General features: G+C 30.9%; 2 protein-coding genes across 2 annotated transcripts; one reads left to right on the top strand and one right to left on the bottom strand.

Annotated features, from left to right (window-relative positions):
- The first annotated feature begins 427 nt into the window (after window positions 1–427).
- bai (Transmembrane emp24 domain-containing protein bai) lies at window positions 428–8,560 on the top strand. Its single transcript, XM_088224111.1, has 5 exons — window positions 428–701; window positions 930–1,050; window positions 2,587–2,657; window positions 5,305–5,431; window positions 7,867–8,560. The coding sequence occupies exons 1-5, from the start codon at window positions 525–527 to the stop codon at window positions 7,986–7,988; spliced, it is 618 nt and encodes a 205-aa protein (XP_088080237.1). The 5' UTR covers window positions 428–524; the 3' UTR covers window positions 7,989–8,560.
- A 5,011-nt stretch (window positions 8,561–13,571) lies between these two features.
- LOC148283073 (zinc transporter 7-like) lies at window positions 13,572–18,705 on the bottom strand. The gene is given in 5 exon segments (XM_088224110.1): window positions 13,572–14,224; window positions 14,227–14,389; window positions 16,810–17,027; window positions 18,197–18,382; window positions 18,568–18,705. Coding segments are annotated over 4 exon segments (1,074 nt in total). The 5' UTR covers window positions 18,378–18,382; window positions 18,568–18,705; the 3' UTR covers window positions 13,572–13,712.
- Window positions 18,706–21,044: the final 2,339 nt, after the last annotated feature.

Genomic DNA, 21,044 nt, shown 5'->3' with positions numbered 1-21,044 from the left:
GATTAAGAATATTACTTCAGTCATCATCCGTGTCATCACGGAATAAACTTTGCTTTTCCAAATTGCTGTGGATGATGCCTATATTCCCTTCTCTAAAAAAAAAATATATGCCTTTAAAAATAGTTGTATTGTATTAATGTTATTTTATTTTGTTTTACTGTATAATATTTCTAAATGTGTAGTAATAATAATCTCGAGACGTTTCAAAAATAATATTTTTCAAGTACTCTTTATATAAACGTAAATTACTACACATTATATTTTTAAATATTACTACTTGAAAACAAAATACTCAAAGCAATTACATTATTTTTCATTTTCCAATTCTAAAAATAACAAAATAAAATTAAAATTAAAAATATTAGTCAGGTACTTTGATAATGTCAGGTGGCTTTTTTTTTCATCTGGTATTATTGCACTTCGGGCCACCTCATCGGTTTTCGTGCTGTCATTTTGTCGATTTTGTGTTCAATGAAAACTCAAAATAACTTTAGATAGTATCGCTGTTTCTTGCCGGCTCAAAAATGGATATTAGTTATTTATTATGCATATTGGTTCTTTTATTTTCCAATGCCCACGCCATAATGTGGAGCCACGCTCCTAATGCACAAAAATGTTTGAAAGAAGATTTAAAAACCAATGTTCTCGTCACTGGCGATTATGAAATAGAAGAAGCGCCCGGTCAGAAAATTGACTATATTGTAAGTTTAATTTTGTGTCAATTTGGTGTTGGGTGCGATGACTTTATTTGTTTCCAGGTGTTCTGTTAAGAAATAAATAAGGTTTGTTTTGAGGTTATCCTAAGTCAATATGTCAAGTTTGCATTTACAGTTGTCTATTCACCACGTCAATGCAATTTTACCGGTCTTTTCTGAACTAAGGCTGTGTTCTAATTGTGTTTTGAATCTATATTTTCTTATTGCCATTAGGTAAGAGATACAAAAGGACACATCCTCGCGCAGAAGGATAACATATCCAAAGGAAAGTTTTCATTTGTGACAGAAACATATGACACATTCGAGGTTTGCTTCATTTCTCGTGTTCCACCCCGTAAGTATTCACTTTTAACGGCTGTTATAATATATTTCATTGCTAAATTTGTGAACACTACCAGTTAAGTACTGAGATTATACAATTTGATGATCTCTAAACTTACAATTATATCAAAAATGTGTAAAAGTTTATATCTATATTATTGCAATTCTAAGAGGCATATATTAATCATCAATAATTATTTGACAAAATTATTAGCTTAGGGGTCAAACCGCACCACAGCGTCGGTGCACTTCAGCGATGCCGCGCGACAAAATCGTGTATGGAGTGCCAAGGAGTGCAGCGCAGCTGTAGTGCGGTTTGTTTTTTAAAACAGTGAAAATAATATTTCGAGTTGCTGCGACGAGTTTTGAGATTCTGTTTTTTTCCTCATTGGTAATCGTATCTTTTTTTTACCCCTTGTTTCATATGTATGACATTGTTGGTTAAATTTTATTATTGTTTTTATTTTATTCATCCCCTTAATTATTTTATGTATAAAAATTGCCACATTATGTTTAATTTGTTGCTTTACTGTGAGCAAGCCAATTTCTTTGTGCATTCTTTCTACATTAGAATATATATTTTTTTTTAGTTTAATCCTCATTGCCTTATTTTGAAGAATTTGTATATTTTGAATTTCTCCTTCATTACATAAGAAAAGAATGGAAGAACAGTAATTAATGTGTGGCCATATTATTGTTTTATATATAAGAATACTACTTTTTAAATCTATTACATTTCGTAATCTTCCCATAAATGAATTTTTTTTTGTTACATATTGAGTATGTTTTTTAAAATTTAAATATCTATCCAAGTAGACCCCGAGATACTTTATTTCGTCCACATAATTTATATTCATATTATCAATATTAATTTTGTAACCCTGGGGTATTATTATTACCCTGGGGTATGGATATGGTGTTCTAACTTAGAACACCATATCACTCTGTCTGCATATAGACCTCGCTTCCTCTACATCCATTCATCTTCTAATGCACGTGCACCGATCGTTCCGACATGTCCATCTTCAAGTATTTGTTGGATTCGGTCATGCTATATCTTGTCTTTCCCAGTTTTCCTTTTTTTCTCCATCCATCAACATTAGCACTGTAGATCTTTTAAGCCGTCCATTCGCTCTACATCTCCAAACCAGCACAGAACTCTTTTCTTGATATTGTCAATAATGCCTGTCTCAGCCTTACATAATGCTTGACACATCTTGACACATAACTTATCCCCATTCTTGGCAATGTGATCTCATTTTTTCTCATGACTTAACACTAGTAAAACAGCCTTCAGTTAAAACTGCTTTACCATATTTTTCATTCTTATTGCAATTCATAATAAACTTTTTAAAAAAACAAAAAAATATTTTTGTTTGGGAATCTGAAGCCTTTTTAACCATCAAATGCGTAAAAATATTTTTCTGTTCTGCCAAAATAAGTGTTAGTGATATTCTATTTATTATAATACCTTAATCAGGAAATAAAAACACTGAATGCCGACTAAAGTAGTAATAATACAAGAAAAAACTAATTGCCTTACTTGCAGACATGAGAGGGCAGCCACAAGAAATCGCACTTGTATTAAAACGAGGAGTTGAAGCCAAGGCCTATGAGGGGGTGAGAATTTATTTACATTTTGTCATTCTTCTATTTCGACAATAATATCAAGAGGCATCCAACAGAATATTTGTAAAAATCATAAAAAACAAATAATGTTATTTGTAATCATTCCATAAATATATAAGTCTATTTATTTTCTTGAAAGATAACAAATCTAGAATTGCAACACGTTTAAATAAACTAGTTTTTAATCCTAACTGGAGGATATTTTTATAGCCAACAGAAAATATTAATTTAATGAAAAAGTTCAGTGGTTTTTTAATTTGTTAATAGACTATTAAACTAAGCCAAAAAAAACATTTTTAATTTTGATGTATTATCAGCGCTATGATTTTTTAAAGTTTTTAATTTTTTTGTCTAGCTTTTTTATTTTTCTGCTAGCCAAAATACACTGACATAAATAGACCCCTTATTCCTATACTAGCTATATTTAAGATGTTGGAAAATGTTGTGTTGCCCTCGATAATTCGAAATAAGGAGACAGCAAATCACGTTACATATAAAAAGATATACATATTTCCTTAGTTATCATTGTTACCATAGCAACGACACTGGCTCTCAGTGTATTATTGACATTATTTATGTTAAAAAATATAAAAAAATGTGCTTTAAGAGTATTTTTAATCAATAAATTAGATGTTTTTTAATGAAACGATATATGTTTTCCACAGTTGTAACACTGCATTTATACTATTAAAGCATTTTTTTTATCACAAGTGACGACGTTTTTCTGGTTAGTATTGGTCTTATTACGATGTATGCAATTTTTTAAATTTTTATGAATTAAAATTTATGAATACCTATTATGCGCTTGAAACGTGTCTATTTAATTATACGCCATTGGCCAAAATACTCACTTCTTTCTTTTTTTCTATGGTCTGGGTCAATCTTCCAACTGTTAGCAGTGGGTAAAAGAAATTGCCATAAATACAGTGTGTCCCCTTTAACAAAAAATATCCATCAACATTTGTTTGGTGTTTTACATATATTACATTGTAATACACTGATTCAAGTTCATTTTTAAGCATGCAACCCAAATTAACAAAATAGTTTATTTGCAATTGAGAGTTTTTTTAATAATAAAAAAATATCGTCCTCGTGGTGTAATGGTCAGCGCGTTTGCCTACCATGCGAGAGGTCTCGGGTTCCATTCCTGGCATGGTTGATATGAAATATTTATTTAAAATAATGTTTTCACACTACAACATTAGTCCCTGTACTGGTACCTTAAGTGTAAGACTGATCCCCTTACCTTCATGTAAGAAAAATAATCAAGATACACTGCGATTGGTGTACCAATGCACCATTAGGTGCGGAAAGGGAATTATGATGAAAAAATCCATTTCAGTTGTGATTCTAATGGAAAAAAACAAAACCTTTATTTTAATCTCAACATAAGCACACATTTTGTTTGCTGTTTTTATTTGTTTACAATCTCATGTTTTTAAAATGTCATCTTTGCGCTAAGTAACATTTGAAGAAAAATTAAGGAGAAAATTTAAACAATGTATCTTTTCATGATGGATTTTCAAAAAAGATTTTTTTATTGAAAACAAAAAGGAAAAATATGTCATTTTATTTTGAAAACAATATTTAAGTATATTTCGTTGAAACCAATTATGAGGAATTAAAAATACTTTCAAAAAAGAAAAATCACTATTGCCAGCACTATGACAGTATATATTTTTAACTACGCATGAAGTTTTGAGTTGTTTGAAGCATGAATTTTATTTTGTATTAAGAATATATTTTTAAGGATATTAATTATTTCAAACTTCCTGCTGATTTATTCATGGAAAGAAAAATTAAATATGTGTTAACCAAAATAATTGTTTGTAAACATGCTTTTTAGTTTATCACTAGGTAGTTAGGTTAACTTTAGTTTTTATTTAAATACTTTAAAATGAAATTCTATCATAAAAAAAATTTAATGAAAGAAAAGCATTCAAATGAATATGATTCATTTAGTTAAAAGTTGTACTGGCATAGAATGTCATTTTGCATGAAATTACGTATTGTTATATAATCTAAGGTTTGCCCATAATAATCTGTATTATTTATTTCTAAAATTGTGAATTTAAAGCTTTATGAAAGCTACTGTACGAAGTTTAATAATTTTATTGATAATGTTTCGGCTTGCTCTTTATTTTTCATACTCGTATCGTCGTGATCGTAGAACGACGACGGATGTGTGAAAAATGCGGCATTGACTTTCCTTCATATTTTTTTTTCTAAGTTTGAAATTTTTTAAATAAATGGATCTAACCCAAATATCAAATGAAATGCTGTTTTACTTATTAAATTGTGATTTAAAGTGTCAAAAAAAAATTCAACTTCTCTCGTGTAAAGTTGAAAAAATCACATGTGTCATTGTCCTACGATCATGACGGTGTAAACTTCCGTTTTAATTAAAACCGTGTTGTGGTCCCGTGGTATTATTATGGACTCACGAGCCAATGGCCCGAGGTTTAAATACCACAACTCGATTTTCATTTTTCCACCACAAGTTATTTATGACTTTTAGGAAATGGTCTGAAAATTTTAATATTTGAGTAAATAATAATAACTCAAGTATTTCTCTTTTAGTAAAATAAAATAAAAATCCTTTGAGTGTGTATATATCTAATAATAATTTGCTATTTAGATTGGAGAAGCCGCCAAGTTGAAGCCTATGGAAGTTGAACTGAAGAAACTAGAAGACCTTACAGAATCCATTGTGCAAGATTTTGCCTTTATGCGCAAAGCTGAAGAGGAAATGAGAGACACAAATGGTACGAGAAAACAAACTTTTTTGTATACCACCACATCTCTATTCTAAGTTAGTGTTTGTTTTAAAATTTGTTCAGAATACCAATCAATAATTATTAATGATACAGCCAAATATTTATTTATTTTAAACTTAGTATAAAAAATAAATGCATTCTGGCCAGCTTATTACTTGAAGTAATATCTCACACCCAACCAGATACAGTCTGTTTAACAGTCTACTATATCGTGTTTGTAAGTTCAATACCAAAGTGTCAAATTGAAATATGTTTTTTTGACATTTTTAACTGAATGGGACAAGCCACATTGTTTCTATATTTTAATTTCGAAATTGAATTATAGACTGTAATACCGTGAATGAATCCTCCCTACTAAAGAAGCAAAGTAATGCCGCGTATATCCTAAAAAAGCCATTTACACGTAGACAATACAATATTGTTTTTACCCAAGAATCAACCGTTGTACACGTGTAAACAGCAATTTGTTAGACAAAACATTGTCCCGAGACATCACCAACGAGATAGACGGGCAGGCTATCTCCGCAGAACAATGATTACCCCCACCATAGCGCGGGGCCAACGTGCCCCAAAAAAATGGCAGCAGAAAACAATCCGTTTTACTATTTAGTTCGTCCTTTAACAATTCCAATACATCTTGATTTAAAATTAATAATATTTTTTGTGAATCCACTCGTAATAAACGCTTTCGTGGATTCATTTTCGCGGCGCCCACGTGTAAGCTGTGGCCGAATTTCCGTATTGTCCCAGCGTTCTGTCGAGGATGTTCACTGAGCTGGGACATGAGCATATTGTCATATCTATTGTATTTTCCACATCCAAACAGCCCTTAAATCCCATACGGTAAATAAGCCATACGTAACTGCCACAAATAACTTTGCATACGATAGTAAAATAGATTTTCTAATTTATATCAACAACTCAAAATAAAGTGCATTTAAATTTATTTTTATCTCTTTATTTACGAAACCGAAAAGTTTTTTGGCCCTCCTGAACATTTTGACAAATGGTTAATCCGCGGTATTGAACACACATAGATAATATATATATAATATTAACACCAATTTAATCCATTCAATGATGCAGAAATAATTGCATAGAGTCTATGTATATTTTTTCAATACACATCTGCCCGTATCATCCGAGTAGTTTTAATGTTCCCGAAAAGCATTTCTAAAAGAGTTTTAAGGCAACATTTAAAATTAATAACTTGTTTTACATGTTGAATAAAAATTAGTTTTTTCTGCAAGCTCAAGGTTTGTTTTATATTCTACATCAAATTGTATAAAGTTAAATAATTTACGTTGTTCATCAGTAGTTAGTTCTTAGTGATTTGGCAAGAATAGACTTTGTTCTATCTTATTCGTAAACTCAACTATCCAACCTGTATTTTTTGTACATCCGTTTGACAGTTTGTTCTCAGTAGTCTAGTAAGACTTACTTTACTCAATAAAATATGCAATTGTAAACCTTTTTACTTTTTGTTATTTTTACGTCATTAAGGTCAAACCGCACTAGAGCGTCGCTCCTCCTCACAATGCAACGACACTGTGATAATATCTTCACCAGAGTCGTCTATTTTGTTCGACAGTGAAGTGTAGCGCAGCAACGTTCTAGTGCGGTTTGACCTTTATCAATTACCTGCCATAATGGCGATTTCCCCGTATTTTACACATATTTTGTGTTACAGTTAACAAAAGCGGATTAATGTTGTATTTTCTTTGAAAAAATATTCAAGTCTTAAAAGATTATTCTAAAAGTGCATACGTTTTAGTAGTTATTTATAAGAATTAACATATTACAAAAGAGCTGAAGAAAATTTTCCAGAAGCGAATATGGAAGTCTCGGCATTTACAGGGCTTATGACCTGTCATTGGCTGGTGTAAGTGGCCACTTTATAATCTGTGTAACATATACCATTATGCCTTTGATTAAACATCCACATTTCCTCAACTCTCTGATCTGTTGACTTTTGTGAAGTAAAAGAACTGAACCTTTATTGATGATAGTGAGATTTATCCGACTGAATTATTTAACCTACTTACTATTTTTATACGTTAAGATGTCAAGAGGATATGTGATGAACGTTTCTTTTCTGTCACTCTCTCGCAAATGCCTCCCTAATACTGCGCATATATGACATGTGTCGGACCAATTATGCCTGACTAAAATCAACGTTTCGTAGCACCGTTTTCCGAGCCCCAAAACTGAATCAATTTTCTTGTTTTTTTTTTATGAAGGAGTAACAGAATTAAATTTTCTGTGTCGGTACCTTTTGAGTTTTTCAAAAATAGTTATCATATTTTTATACCGCACGTCTGAAGACAGCAGATGAAATTGGGCGTCTTTAATCGGATTTCCATTATGATTTTTTGAAAATAATTGTGGTTCCATAGTATAAATATAACTTGTATTTCTTTCAGAATCAACAAATAACCGAGTGCTCTTCTTCAGTATTTTCTCGATGTGCTGTCTTTTGGGTCTGGCCACATGGCAAGTGTTGTATCTCAGGCGATTCTTCAAAGCCAAGAAACTTATAGAGTAAACCTTCGCTTATTGAAGAGACTGCGTTTATTTCGTTTGAAAGGGTTCATACAAATCAAGAAACATACGTATCATTTCACTTTCCTAGTTACCCCTCCCCCGAACCATTTAATTACATAAACCTCTGTGCTGTGGGCATCATTAAAATTTTCAGTAATGTCACAAATGATAAGTCTCGAGGCATCATTATGTTAGACAAGAGTAATTTAAAAATATCACAATTAAAATTGTCGGTGTTGTGTGGAGGCAACAAAGCTAAATTATTTTTTCATTATGATACAGTAAAATAGTGTGTATGAAAGTTGTGTCTGCAAAATGGTCTTAATGTATTGTAATGTAATTTTATATAAAATAAAAAGTTTGTTGAAAATAAAACTGGCTTTTAATGATAAAGTTATGTCTTTTGGCTGTTTGTAATTTTAAGTAATGTATTGTATGTTCTCTTGTTTAACCCAAATACTTCCATTTTTGGGACCATTTACAAAAAGTTGTTAATACACCAGAACCTCTTTTTACATGGGGGATATGTTCTAGGTTTCCTTGAATAAAAATCATTTCAGGATCAAAAAAAAATTGTTTACTATTTATTGTACCTACCTTAATTTTATTAAAAATAAAACATGACAGCAAAATATTTAGAAAAATTATAACAAACATTATTTATTTACTCTTCCCTTGTACAAACTTCTCTGCGACTAGTAAAAGAGTTTTGTCTCCCGTGTTATGGCAATATGCTGTATCTTAAAAAACTGGTTTTGAAATGAATGACTTAAGTTTTTTTAGATATTTTGTTACATTCCTCGCAAACTAATAGTAAGAATAATACAAAAATTGGTGGGAAGTTTATTATTTTTAATCAAATTCACAAACTTGTTCTTGTGGGACATTTAAAAAAAGCTTTTACAATATCTTGGGAAGTAACAACAATAAAAATATTAAATTGAATTCACACGATGTAACTCAACTAATGGAATTGATGTTAATATAAAATGCTGTATCTATAAACATACTAGTATTGCTATAATACGGGTGATGTAGGGAATTCCAAAAACTAATAGCGTTGTTATTGTTTTCACTGTTTAATTAATTATTAAACTGTTTATTTTATTTTTTAAATTAATTTTTGTAGCGTGTAAAGAGGTTCTGGTAAGACTCACTGTTAGAAAATGGAAATAAAGTTGTAAAGCAGGGTTAGAACCTCAGGCCTCTGATCTGCGAGTCCGCAACACTAGCCAACGGACTACAACTCGGCTTAAACCCGCTCATTTCTGAGTTGTACATTTTTCACCATTCTAGGTTACCATCTCTACTGATAATACCATCACGCTATTACCTGTAGAAGTACGCAAAAATAATAAAAACACAACACGTGTCTGTCTTGGATTACAATTTTATAGATTTTTCATGTACCCCCTTGTTTTATGTATAAACATCTCAATATTAATCGTGATTCAACGCGATTGAAATGAAATAACCAATTGCTTTTCTAGATATTCTTTTATGTACAGAAAAACACAATATAATTTTACATAATCATAATAATAATATAATTAAAAGTCCAAACATTTCTTTTTTAAACCAAATTTGGTCAAACATTTTGGTTCCAATTCACAAAAGGATATAAATATTTACATTTATTTTTACCATAAAGTACAAATGTCTCCTTTACGGCCCGGCCCATCTATACCTGCGTGACGCAAAATATATTGATTTATAAAGCCACACTGAATTGCCATGGCTAATTGAACAGGTGTGAAGGCACCTTAATATCATGAATAACTAATATGCCAATTGCGAGTTAGTTTGTTTTGGCCCTTATGGGCACAAATTAAAAATCACCGAAATTGTTAAAAGTCACAGGATTTTAGGCAACGGTGATATAAGATTACAAGGGATATATTTTCAGAATTCGCAAGTAGAAAAAATTTAATTAAAATAATGTGTGATGATTAAGTGTTTTTATTAAATAACCAATAGTAACAAATCCTCAAATAGCAATTTTTATAACACAAATTGGATCGACAACTTAAGGCCAGTTACAACAAAAAAAAAATTCCTCAAAATGGTTTGCTTTATTATTATTTCTTCATGCAATTTTAAATTTGAATAATTTTGACAAAAATACAACAATTATTTCACTTTATGGCCTTTACAAAGGTTAACCCAATTCTCTATGTATATCAAGGAATAAGCAACCTGCATGGAATCAACGAAGAAACAAATATTTGGAGGATATTTAGTAATAGCTTAAATCTTTAAAAGTATTCATCATTTTAATTGTCTTCCGTCAGTTCTTAGATACAGATCTATTTATTAACCCAGTGTTTTTAAAAAAAAGTCAGAAACTTTAAAAATATTCAAAATAAACGCTAAGTACATCAGCAAAATGATCTTCAGAAAACTTACTCTCGGAAAGTAAAAGTATAAAAAAGGTACGTTATAAAAAGTGATAGCATCTTTCTGAGAGTAATTTTGAATGGTTTTCGCAATTGTTATCGACACAATATAGTAATTTAGATTGTCTCACTATCATCAATGTCCTTTTAAAATGAATCTATTTGATATACCTAGTAAACTAAGGATATAATTTAACACAACCAAAAAAACAGTTATATTCATTTATAACAAAGAAATAAAACAAAATTGATCATAGTACAATTCTCCTAAATCAATAATGGCTAAATGTAAAATTAAAATAAGTTAGCTGTAAGAAATATTTTATTTAACAACTATGCAGAGTGGATGTATTTTTTTTCCATTACATATAATATTGTCGAACGAATCGGATCATAGTAAAGTTTAAATATTTTTTGTTTAATTTAAGCCTTCTAAATTAGCAATACAGCGGCTCATCGATACAAGATACTTCTTCAACCAAATACCTTTTAAATATTCGAACAGTCAATTATTATTTCAACAAAATGGCTTATTCATAATTTCATATCGACTTGTTTTACACAACTCCCATATTAGAAGCCGTCATCCCTAAATCCATAAATCAAGGTCTAACACCCTCTAACTGATAAATTTTCTGAAGAAAATTGACCATAGAAAATCTGAACTTTACAAATTGACAACACACGATATGATAGTTTTGCTGTCTAACGATATAGAATGATGACATAAAATTAACATGTTATTTTTTAGAATTTTTCCCATAGAAGCTATGCTTGCACATATTTGTTAAAATAAAATTACATATTTGTAATTATTCAATACTACACATCCCTAAGGACTCTTTTTCAGTCCGGGTTCTGTAAACAAGAAGTTTCAAAAAATTTTTTTTAGAAAATAATTGAAAACTTGTCTTACAAGACATAAAAACCCTGAAATTATACTTTAAAGCAGGTTCAAGTTTTTAATGAACTTATGAAACATAATATTTTTGAAAATTAAAAATACTTTGTTTTGTGAACCACTTTATTTGTTTTGCCTTATAGACACCCACTAATTTGTTCACTGTTTCTTTTGTATATTATGTATGTTTAGTTGTTAAAATACCCTGAAGCGGGCAACGTGTTGTTGACGGAAGTAGTAAGTTGTATAAACAAATAAAGTGGTTCACAAAATAGAGTATTTTTAATTCTCAAAGGAATTATACATTACAATGATCCACAAAGTTAGTGCTACAAACATTTAAAACAAATAACTTATGAAACCTTTCATTTACATGCAGAAGCAGATATTTTTTATAGATTTTCCGTATAATACTATATTTGTATGTCATTGGTAAAAAAATAGGTATGTAAGTAAATATTGTGACATCTATGTTTTATCTTAAATGTTTGTCAGAGTCAAACATGCTTGTGAGATATAATATAATATAGCTACACCAATAAAATGCAAAAAAACGCTAAATACATACATTTAATTTGAACTAAAGACATGTTATGAGTAAAACAAAATAAGATTTAGATATAAAACATTGTAAACCTTGTACTGAAACAAATAGCCAAATCCAACTTCAAAACAACACTTTAAATTTTTACCCAAAACAATACAATCATAACATTCTTTAGCTTAAATAGTACAACATGATAGATAGAGGATTTATATTTTATAATTCTCAGTGCCTTTATTTATCGAGAAATAAAACAACCAATATAACCCCCTAACTAATTAATGCCAGTTTCATAGTTGCATGTTTTTTTTTAATACATTTGAAACTGATTTATGTTAGTGTAATCGATTATAGATTATACATAGATAAGATAGCTAATTTTAGCATATTTTTCAAATGTACAACAAGTACTTCAATCACAGAAAAATACATTAGTTGTGTATTGAACAAAATAAAAGCCAACACAAGTTACGTATTTGATCGTTTTTATTTGGCAATAAAACAAACAAAATTATCTCCCACAAACACAATATAGTTAGGATTGATCTGTGTATCTAAAGTATTATGTATTTATTAACCAACTGATTTGTCAATTTTCCTCAAAATCACTTTTTACTTCATATCGAATATTCTAAATAAAGATTTGTTATTACCTTTTTTATAGTGTCAGAATTACAGATAATCGAGGCAGCATCTAATTATTTTCCCAAGAATTTTTAAAGTTTTTGTACTTGGTGTAAAATTTTGTTAATTTGTAAAAGGAGGTCTCGGTGATTTATTTTTTGGTCTTTACACTTAACAATTCACAGACATGATATAATCTAAGCTTAATACAGTTTAAACGTGCACTGTGCAAACAGGTATCCTACGAGACATGAGCCATTATTTAAATTAATTAGATTAAATATTGTTTTTGTTAAATGAAATGTTTATTGAAATCAATATGTACTATAATAATAAATGTAGGTACTTTGACACACATGCGGAGAAAGAATTAGTTACAAATTATCTAAATAATATGTAGTTTAAAATCTTGTATAACAACTTCTAATTGCACACAATGAATACTAACTGTATAGTGACAAATGTATAAAATCCAAAGTAACCCACAGGTATTTTTATTTTTACAGTGATTAAAATAATTTGTGAAAATCTAAGATATTCGCAGGTCATAAAGGAGCAAATAATAATACTAAATAGATTTTCATCTCTATAAAACATTTCTCATCATAAAATACAATCAATGTATGAAAAAAACAATTCTGCTATTAATTTAAGATTTATTGTAATACGTTTAAATTTTTTGTCTTATAATATACAGTAAAATATAATATGCGATATGGAACAACCGGGCAGCTATGGAATGTAACTTAGAAGAAGGAATAATTTTTTTTTGATATATACTGTAATAAAAAGCTAATAAAATATTATGTACATACTAGATTCTGGCTTCGCAAAGATAGTGAATAAAAATGTGAATTTCTAACATGTGGGATTGAAATTATCCCAATACTGCACATTTTTTAAAAATCCGTTACCTACCTGAAGTCAAATACAGTATTCTACTAAAATGTTGTGTTTTGACACATGCATAAAAAAATATTTATTTATCTAATTGTAATGTAACTACATTGCCAAATATACATTACATGTGTTGTCCTTGTATGATGCTGTAAATACTATCCTTATTAAGGAATGTTCGGAAGGCTAAACCCATTCGGGGGAATTCGTAGAGTAACAAATATTGATATTATAAAATATATAAATATACAATCATCAGCACTAACAAATCAACTGTCTCTTTCACTGTCACAGACTGAAAATAGCACAATTTTTATTCGTAAGCAAATGTTTGATCGGTCGCAGTCATAATATAATGCGCAATCACATGGCGCTGTAGTCCAATTGAACTACCACTCTCCTTACACCGGCGGCAGCAAATATCCTTTGTGTTTGGGTCACTACATACTTGGGATCGACATTTTTGGATACTTCTAATTTAAGAGCCCCCACGTACGAGTCCGTACACAGTGTCCAGAAATGTGGTTCTTGGACAGAATAGACTCCGGCCAGCCCGGTGACCTTCTGATAGCAGTGGGCTAAGGTTCGGTCCAACGACGACGGCTGCCTCTGCATAAGAATCATCACGGATTCTTTCAACAGTGGAAGGACGCTTAATGCAATCAGTATCGCGATAAACATGGAGCAAATGGGATCAGCTCTCATCCATCCGAATTGGTGCATCAAAAGAGCGGAAACTATAACTCCGACAGACCCTAAAGTGTCGGCTAGCACGTGCAAAAAAACTCCTTTCATTATGTGCGAGTTACCACTGAGAGTCTCGATCTCCAGACTGATGTCCGAGTGCGTATGGTTCTCGTGCGAGTGGTTATCGTGGGATGGTCGTGCCCACCTCCGTGCGAGTGTCCGTGGCCACCCCCGTGCGAGTGCCCGTGTCCTCCCCCGTGCGAGTGGCCGTGTCCGTGTTGGAAGGCGTATATACCGACCAAATTAACAAGGAAGCCCAATACAGAAACCAAAAAGAGCCTTTCATGTTTCACCTGCAACAAAAAAACAATTTATTACTATTACACATTTTTTCTTTTAGATGTAAAACCCTCTAATGTGGTATTTTTCGAACTGGGAATTGAAACCTTTAATGAACCATAAAATTGTGCTGAAGGTGTGTGCCGTTTAAAATCCTAACCAAATACAGACTTCCTCGTAGGGTCTGAAAGTTTTTTTATGTATTGCGTGTTAACATAAGTTTTGAAGGTTTTTTTCAAATGTAAAAACGAGCATCAAATGTTTTAAAAAATGGTAAGGGCTTTTATGTCGCATATATTATTTTTATTTGATTACAAGCCTTCAAAATGGAATGTCAAGTAGATAAAAGTAAGCATTTTGGACACCTCTTTCTGTTTGCGTTCAATCAATGAAATAAAGCGGCTCGCGAAAAAAAAAACGCCAACAACTGTATTCTCCTTCATTATTTTACAACAAATTAGTCAATAATTCATAACATCTTCACCATACACTGCGTAAATATCACGAGCAGCTCTACCATAGACTTATTCCTTTAATTGAACACGAACAGAAAGTGGCGTTCAAAAATTTTCACTTTCGTCTACTTGACATTCCATTTTGAAGGCAGTTATAAAATAAATAAAATAATATACGTAACATATAAGCAAACACAATATCTTTAGAGCTGAAAATTTTCTTAACCTTTCATAATTTTTTTTAACTTTTGGTGCTCATTTTTAAATATGGAAAAAACAGAAAACTCATTGGACAATGGAAATAATTAATTATGTTAACACCCAATATAAAGAGGGTTTCAAGGAAAGTCACTGCTCTCATGGAATACACATATTTTGCTAGTAAACATTATGTATTTGTGTCTAAATTGTGTAATAAGGTTTTATTTTTAATAAAAGTATCGTTTTCCTTATTATTTATTCAAATCAACAATCATAAAGTGTTGACGCAAGAAGCTGCACGTTAACCTTTTTTATTTATGATCGAATAGACAAATATGTTCACGTAAAAATCATGTATACTTGGAATTGTTGATAATCCATATTAAGCAAAATTGCAAATGGACTACACAGTGCAAACAATATTAAATTGGTTACCTATTCTAGATTTCTACTTTTTCTAAGATTGTCTAATTGGACTCTCGTTGGATGTATAAAATCCCGGTACTTAGAAAGGATAGTCTATGAGTCATGAGTGAAATCTTTAAGTGGATTTCCTTATGACACAGACTCTAGTAAATATAAACTCAAATGATTATTTAATAAATTTTTCATTTCATTATTTAATTCAATTGTAGAATGATATACACACGAATCAATATAATTATTTTTCCTTATCAGAGGCCCATCTACTGTTGTTACTTTACACAAATAATGCAAGATTAGATTTTTCTAAGATTTCTTCCAATATCTCCCAGCATTAGCCATCTTATTCGGGGCCTATTGCTTTCTTCATACTAGGTGAGCAACCAAGTTTCGCACATAGATAGCACTATATTTTTAAAATTTAATATAATAAAAAGTTACATGTTAACAAAAAGAAATACATAATAAAGCAAAAGTACAGAAACAAAAACAAAACGGAATACCACACCAAAAAAGAAGCAATTTCTTGTGCTTGCTGTGGGATTACAATATTAATAATTTAAGTACAAAATACACATATATTTCAAAAAATAAATGAAGGTATATAAAACGTTTTTTTATAAATAAGTGCATATACATATGCATGGTTCCATCGTCCAGGACACTATCAAAACACTGAAATGGGATCTGCTACTACACTCTACTACCGTATTTGCCAGATCTGGTCCCTTCTGATTATCACTTGTTCCGGTCGATGGCCTATGGCTTAGCTGGCCTACATTCGGCCAATTTTAAAGAAGTGTAAAATTGGTTGGATGAATGGTTTTGGTCCAAAGACGCATTCATGTATTATTGCCAGAGAGATGGCACAAATGTATAGCTAGTGAGGGGCGATACTTTGAATAAACAAATTTTTGTATTTCTCTTAAAATATGCAATTTTTTATTGATAAAAAAAAACTCAAGAAACTTAGTTGTGCGCCTAGTAATTTAACATCGTTCAGCTAAATAGATGGAAATGCAACACCACAAATTGAAAAGTTGGAAAGTCATTAAAATTTTCTTGCGATAAGTGCTGACACTTTTTACTAATGCAACCATGCAGGTGAGTGATGTACAATGTTAATGTAGGTACGTATCGGTTGCGAGCGATTCTATACTTAAACTGATTTAGTAAGTTTTCAAAACAATGTTCTAGAGAAATAACATAATAATGGCAATGAATAACAGAAACCAAAATAATACAGAAAGCTTGAACATTAAGGCCCTAAGGGCTTAAATTGATCTGCCCTTCGCTACTCGGATGATTAGGATCTCGGGCTGATATAAGATATTAGTTATTTGTTTTGTCATTACCTCGGGTGGTTCGATGGCTCTTTCCACAGCTTCTGACATGATAAAGAAGGCGATGAATAGTAAGAATAATCCATTGACGAAGCCAGCAAGGACCTCGGCTCTGACGTAACCATAAGAAAATCTGTCATTGGATCTCCATTTACTAATTATTGAAGCAGCAAGACCAGCCAAGAGACCCGTGCAGTCGAAGAACATATGAAATGAGTCTGATATTAAACCTGAAACATTTACACATATAATTGAGTTAATTTTGTGAGGTGTTTTTACTGGCATAATTTTTCTTAATATTTACTGAGTAGGTACTCATAAGTCGGCTTCGTGGTGTAATGGTCAGCGCATTCGTCTACTATGCAAGAGGTCTTGGGTTTGATTCCCGACATGGTTGGCATGAAGTATTTATTTAAAAAGGTGTTTTTACACTAAAATATTTCATATTCCCTGGACTGGTACCTGAAGCGTAAGACTGATCATCTTACCTTCATGTAACAAAAATAATTGAGATACACTGCGATCGGTGTACCAATGCAGTGCGGAAATGGAATGATGATGATGATGAGGTAATCATAGTTTGACTAACGTTATTATTTATTTGTTTATGCTTTATGGTTAATTCATATCATCCTAGGAATATTTTATAAAATCTAATTTAATATTAAAATTTATCAAAAACTTTTTTTTATTGATTTGAATATCAATTAAACTACAGCAATAAAGTACGGCATTCGTTTCTTACGCTTAACAGTCAATGTTTACAGAACTTCATGAGTGTGTAAACATCAAAAGTCTCTTCTTAAATTGCCTGTAGAATAGTATCACAAGATGTGGAGAATGGTCCAACTTCTTCATACAAATGTGTTAATATTTAGTTATTTAAATTGAAGTAATTATCTTGCAATCTACAAAGCAATAGCTCATGCGTTTACAGTAATGCTTCTGTTATTTTAGCAGATAAAGTAACATTTTGTATTTTTTTAAACTCTCTAACTTTAAAAAAAAAATGCAAACGTTTTAGTTTCTGGAGAAGCCAATGTATTGCAGAGAACCGTAATATAAATATTTCCTTGAAAAATGTTCCCGCAATGATCAAATCTCTCATATATATTGCTTATGAATTTGATAAGTTCCTGCTGATAGCAATATGTACTCGTATTTCTTTTTTTTTAAATGTGTTTCAATAATTAGGGAAAATGAGTCGCAAAATAAATTTACCACATTCCCAAATTCCATATTGTTCACAAATGACTAAGCAGTAACATGAAGAATTATTGTTAGATTTAAATATGGTTTGTCTTTGAATTTTCAAAACACGGACTAAAAATAATGCTCCTCAACAAAGGATACTGTCAGTACCTGTGCATATATGCAAGTGGAAGAGAAAATATCTCACCTAAGCTATTGGTCCATACTCCATAAAATAACTCTACAAATGCGAACGAAAAGTTGAGCACGAGGAATAGAAATAGATTTCTCGAATTCCGGTCCGATAATACAAGTCTGAGCCATCCAGTAAACTTATCCTTAAGTCTGCTCAATAAACTCCTATTATCTCGGTGGGTAAGGGGCAACATCTTACCTAAAATATAAAAAACTTTTCAGCATGTTTAACTTCCAATAAGGCTAAAAAGAAATTAACGAAATTTCAAAACATGACATGCGTACAAATGAAAGATTACGCATATATTTACTTCATTCTAACTGTAAAATGTTATGCGGGTATGGATGATACTTTTGCATACGTGTATTGACAGAATATCTAACCTAGAGTGTTCCGGAATTTTTGGTGATGTATTTAGGTTTGAACAAAGTAATTTTATACAAATAATATGCTATAAATTATAGACAGATTTCAATTGATAACTCATGATCGAAAATTGTATCGCCGACGTACCGGCCGTCACAAAAATTTAAATTTCATAGAACTTCTGTCATCATTGCCACGACCGCCATCTTTCATCCATAGACAAACACATAGACAAAAGACTAATAGACAATAATATACATTTATATCATTTATATATATAAATATATATATATATATATTTAAATAAACATATATAATTTCACCCCTTCTACTAAAATTTGATAACATCGGCCAAAAAGAAGTTACATGAATTTACAAATAATAATAAACATAAAAACAACAGAAAGGAATAAGAATATAGACAAAAAATATACGCAAAAATATATGTACAAAAATAACTTCAAATGATAATATTCTTTACTCTATTTTTGATTTTTGAAGATCGGGTGAAATGTTTTGACTATTAACTAGTTTGGAAATTTATCCGATACGTGTTATATGTATTTGCCATAATATTATTATGGATAACTCTCTTATATATTATACCTTAAGACGATCTACAACTACCGTCAAAATTAGTCTCGCATATTTATATTTTATTTATAGTCAGCAAATGAGGAAGAGAGGATATGAAATAAAGTTATGAAAATTACATCACAACATACAGACTAATAAATTAAGAAAAAAATCTATCTTGGATTTCTTTCTTGCAACCAGCTGAAGGCAAACCCATGACTGCAGTTTCAGAGTTGGCTATCAAACTAACCGTATTATGGTGCCTTACGAATAGGTAATCCAATCCTGCATCAATATCTCAATCCCACAGGCCAGCGGGATCGAGGACATCAACTCCGTGGATCTGTGCGATTTGCGGGATTGCCAAAAATGATACTTTTTGTTCCAAGTGGTTATATTCATAAATTTATGAAGTGCTGTATAAAATAAAAGACAATTATATTTTAAAAAACATACTTTATTTTATTCATAATCAGTTTTAACCTTAGAGTATATATTATACACTTTAACATATTTATTTTTAATCATATGAATTTTTTCAAAAGTGTTTCAATATCAGTCAATGTTATAATTTCTTCATATTTAAATAGCGGCAATTTATTTGAGACTACCACTCATCAAAAGTTAGTGTGTGAATCGCTTTTGTGATTTCTTCAGTGCTTCAAGTTCATCGATAGTTTTCTTTTGAACTGATGCCCCGTATGCCATAAACATAGTTTGTATCGCATTGGCAGAAGAAGGCAATCTGTGGCCTTCTGATTAAAATAATTCGTGCATGTCGATTGACGTGATAAACTTTACGAATGGTATTCCACCCTTCGCTACTATTCTACGCACTCTTTCTTACATATAAACTTTTTTCTCAAGTAGGAAATAAGCTGTTAATTTATTTTGTTCGGTGGAACTGACACTGACACAGAAGAAACACCCTCGTCTAAGCATGTAGCAGTAGAACTAAAAGAACTAACTACCTACTTTGGGTCAGGCTACTTGTTCCCATTCCCAGTGCTAGATTTTCAACACTGCTGCTGGCGCATTTGCGTATCAACTACATTCAATTTCATGTTATGCTTTGTTCGCAAGTGGGTGTGAAGACCTTTAGTAGAGCGAGCAGAGATTTTTATATTCGCAAGGAATAATTTACATTTCACCGGAGGACCATTTTCTGACCTTAAAAATGTTTCCATACTGCCCTCGAGCTCTTAAACTCTTTATAAACCATACTGACACTCATTTTTACTGATAACACTCTTTGTCACTCAAAAATACGCTCTTTAGTAGTTTGACCAGCGTTGCCAGACCCGATCAAGCGAAAAAATGTAGATTCAGAAAAATAAATCGGTAGATTTCGGTAGATTTGGGAGAGGGGGTAGGAGGGGAGGAGGGGGGCAAAAATAAATTTGACAGTTGTTCGAAATTAAAGCGCCGTTTTGCTTTAGGCCGTTACTTTAAATAGTTGAAAACGCTTGGTAAATGAACAATTGAAAACCAAAAGGACGGCAATAAGTGAATCACTAAAATATAGTGATTTATAATGTCTTCTTTTTCTTACAAAAAAATGTAAATTATAATATTTCATTTCAATACTCAAATATTCATTTAAGAAAAGGAATATTTGAGTTGGTTCTTATAAAAAATAATAATAAAATACATAGATTAAAATTCAAAATATTATTTTATTGAATGAATGACACAATTTTATCAAAATATATAGTATTTTTATTGTCAAACAAAGAAATAATTAACGTTTTAAAGTTCTTTCAGTGCAACTTAAAATTTAACTGCTAACTGCTGAAGTACTGAACAAATTATTAAAACAATGATCAACTAAATTTAAATATATATTTAACTGAAAACAAAATCATTTCTATTATTTTCAATATGAAAAGTGATCCCTCTACATTTCACTTCATAAAAT

This window comes from Micrasema longulum, unplaced genomic scaffold (assembly GCF_059751315.1).
Source record: "Micrasema longulum isolate JH-2025_06_02 unplaced genomic scaffold, ASM5975131v1 h1tg000262l, whole genome shotgun sequence".
In the NCBI taxonomy this organism is placed as follows: domain Eukaryota; kingdom Metazoa; phylum Arthropoda; class Insecta; order Trichoptera; family Brachycentridae; genus Micrasema; species Micrasema longulum.
This window is presented reverse-complemented; position numbering and strand designations above follow the sequence as displayed.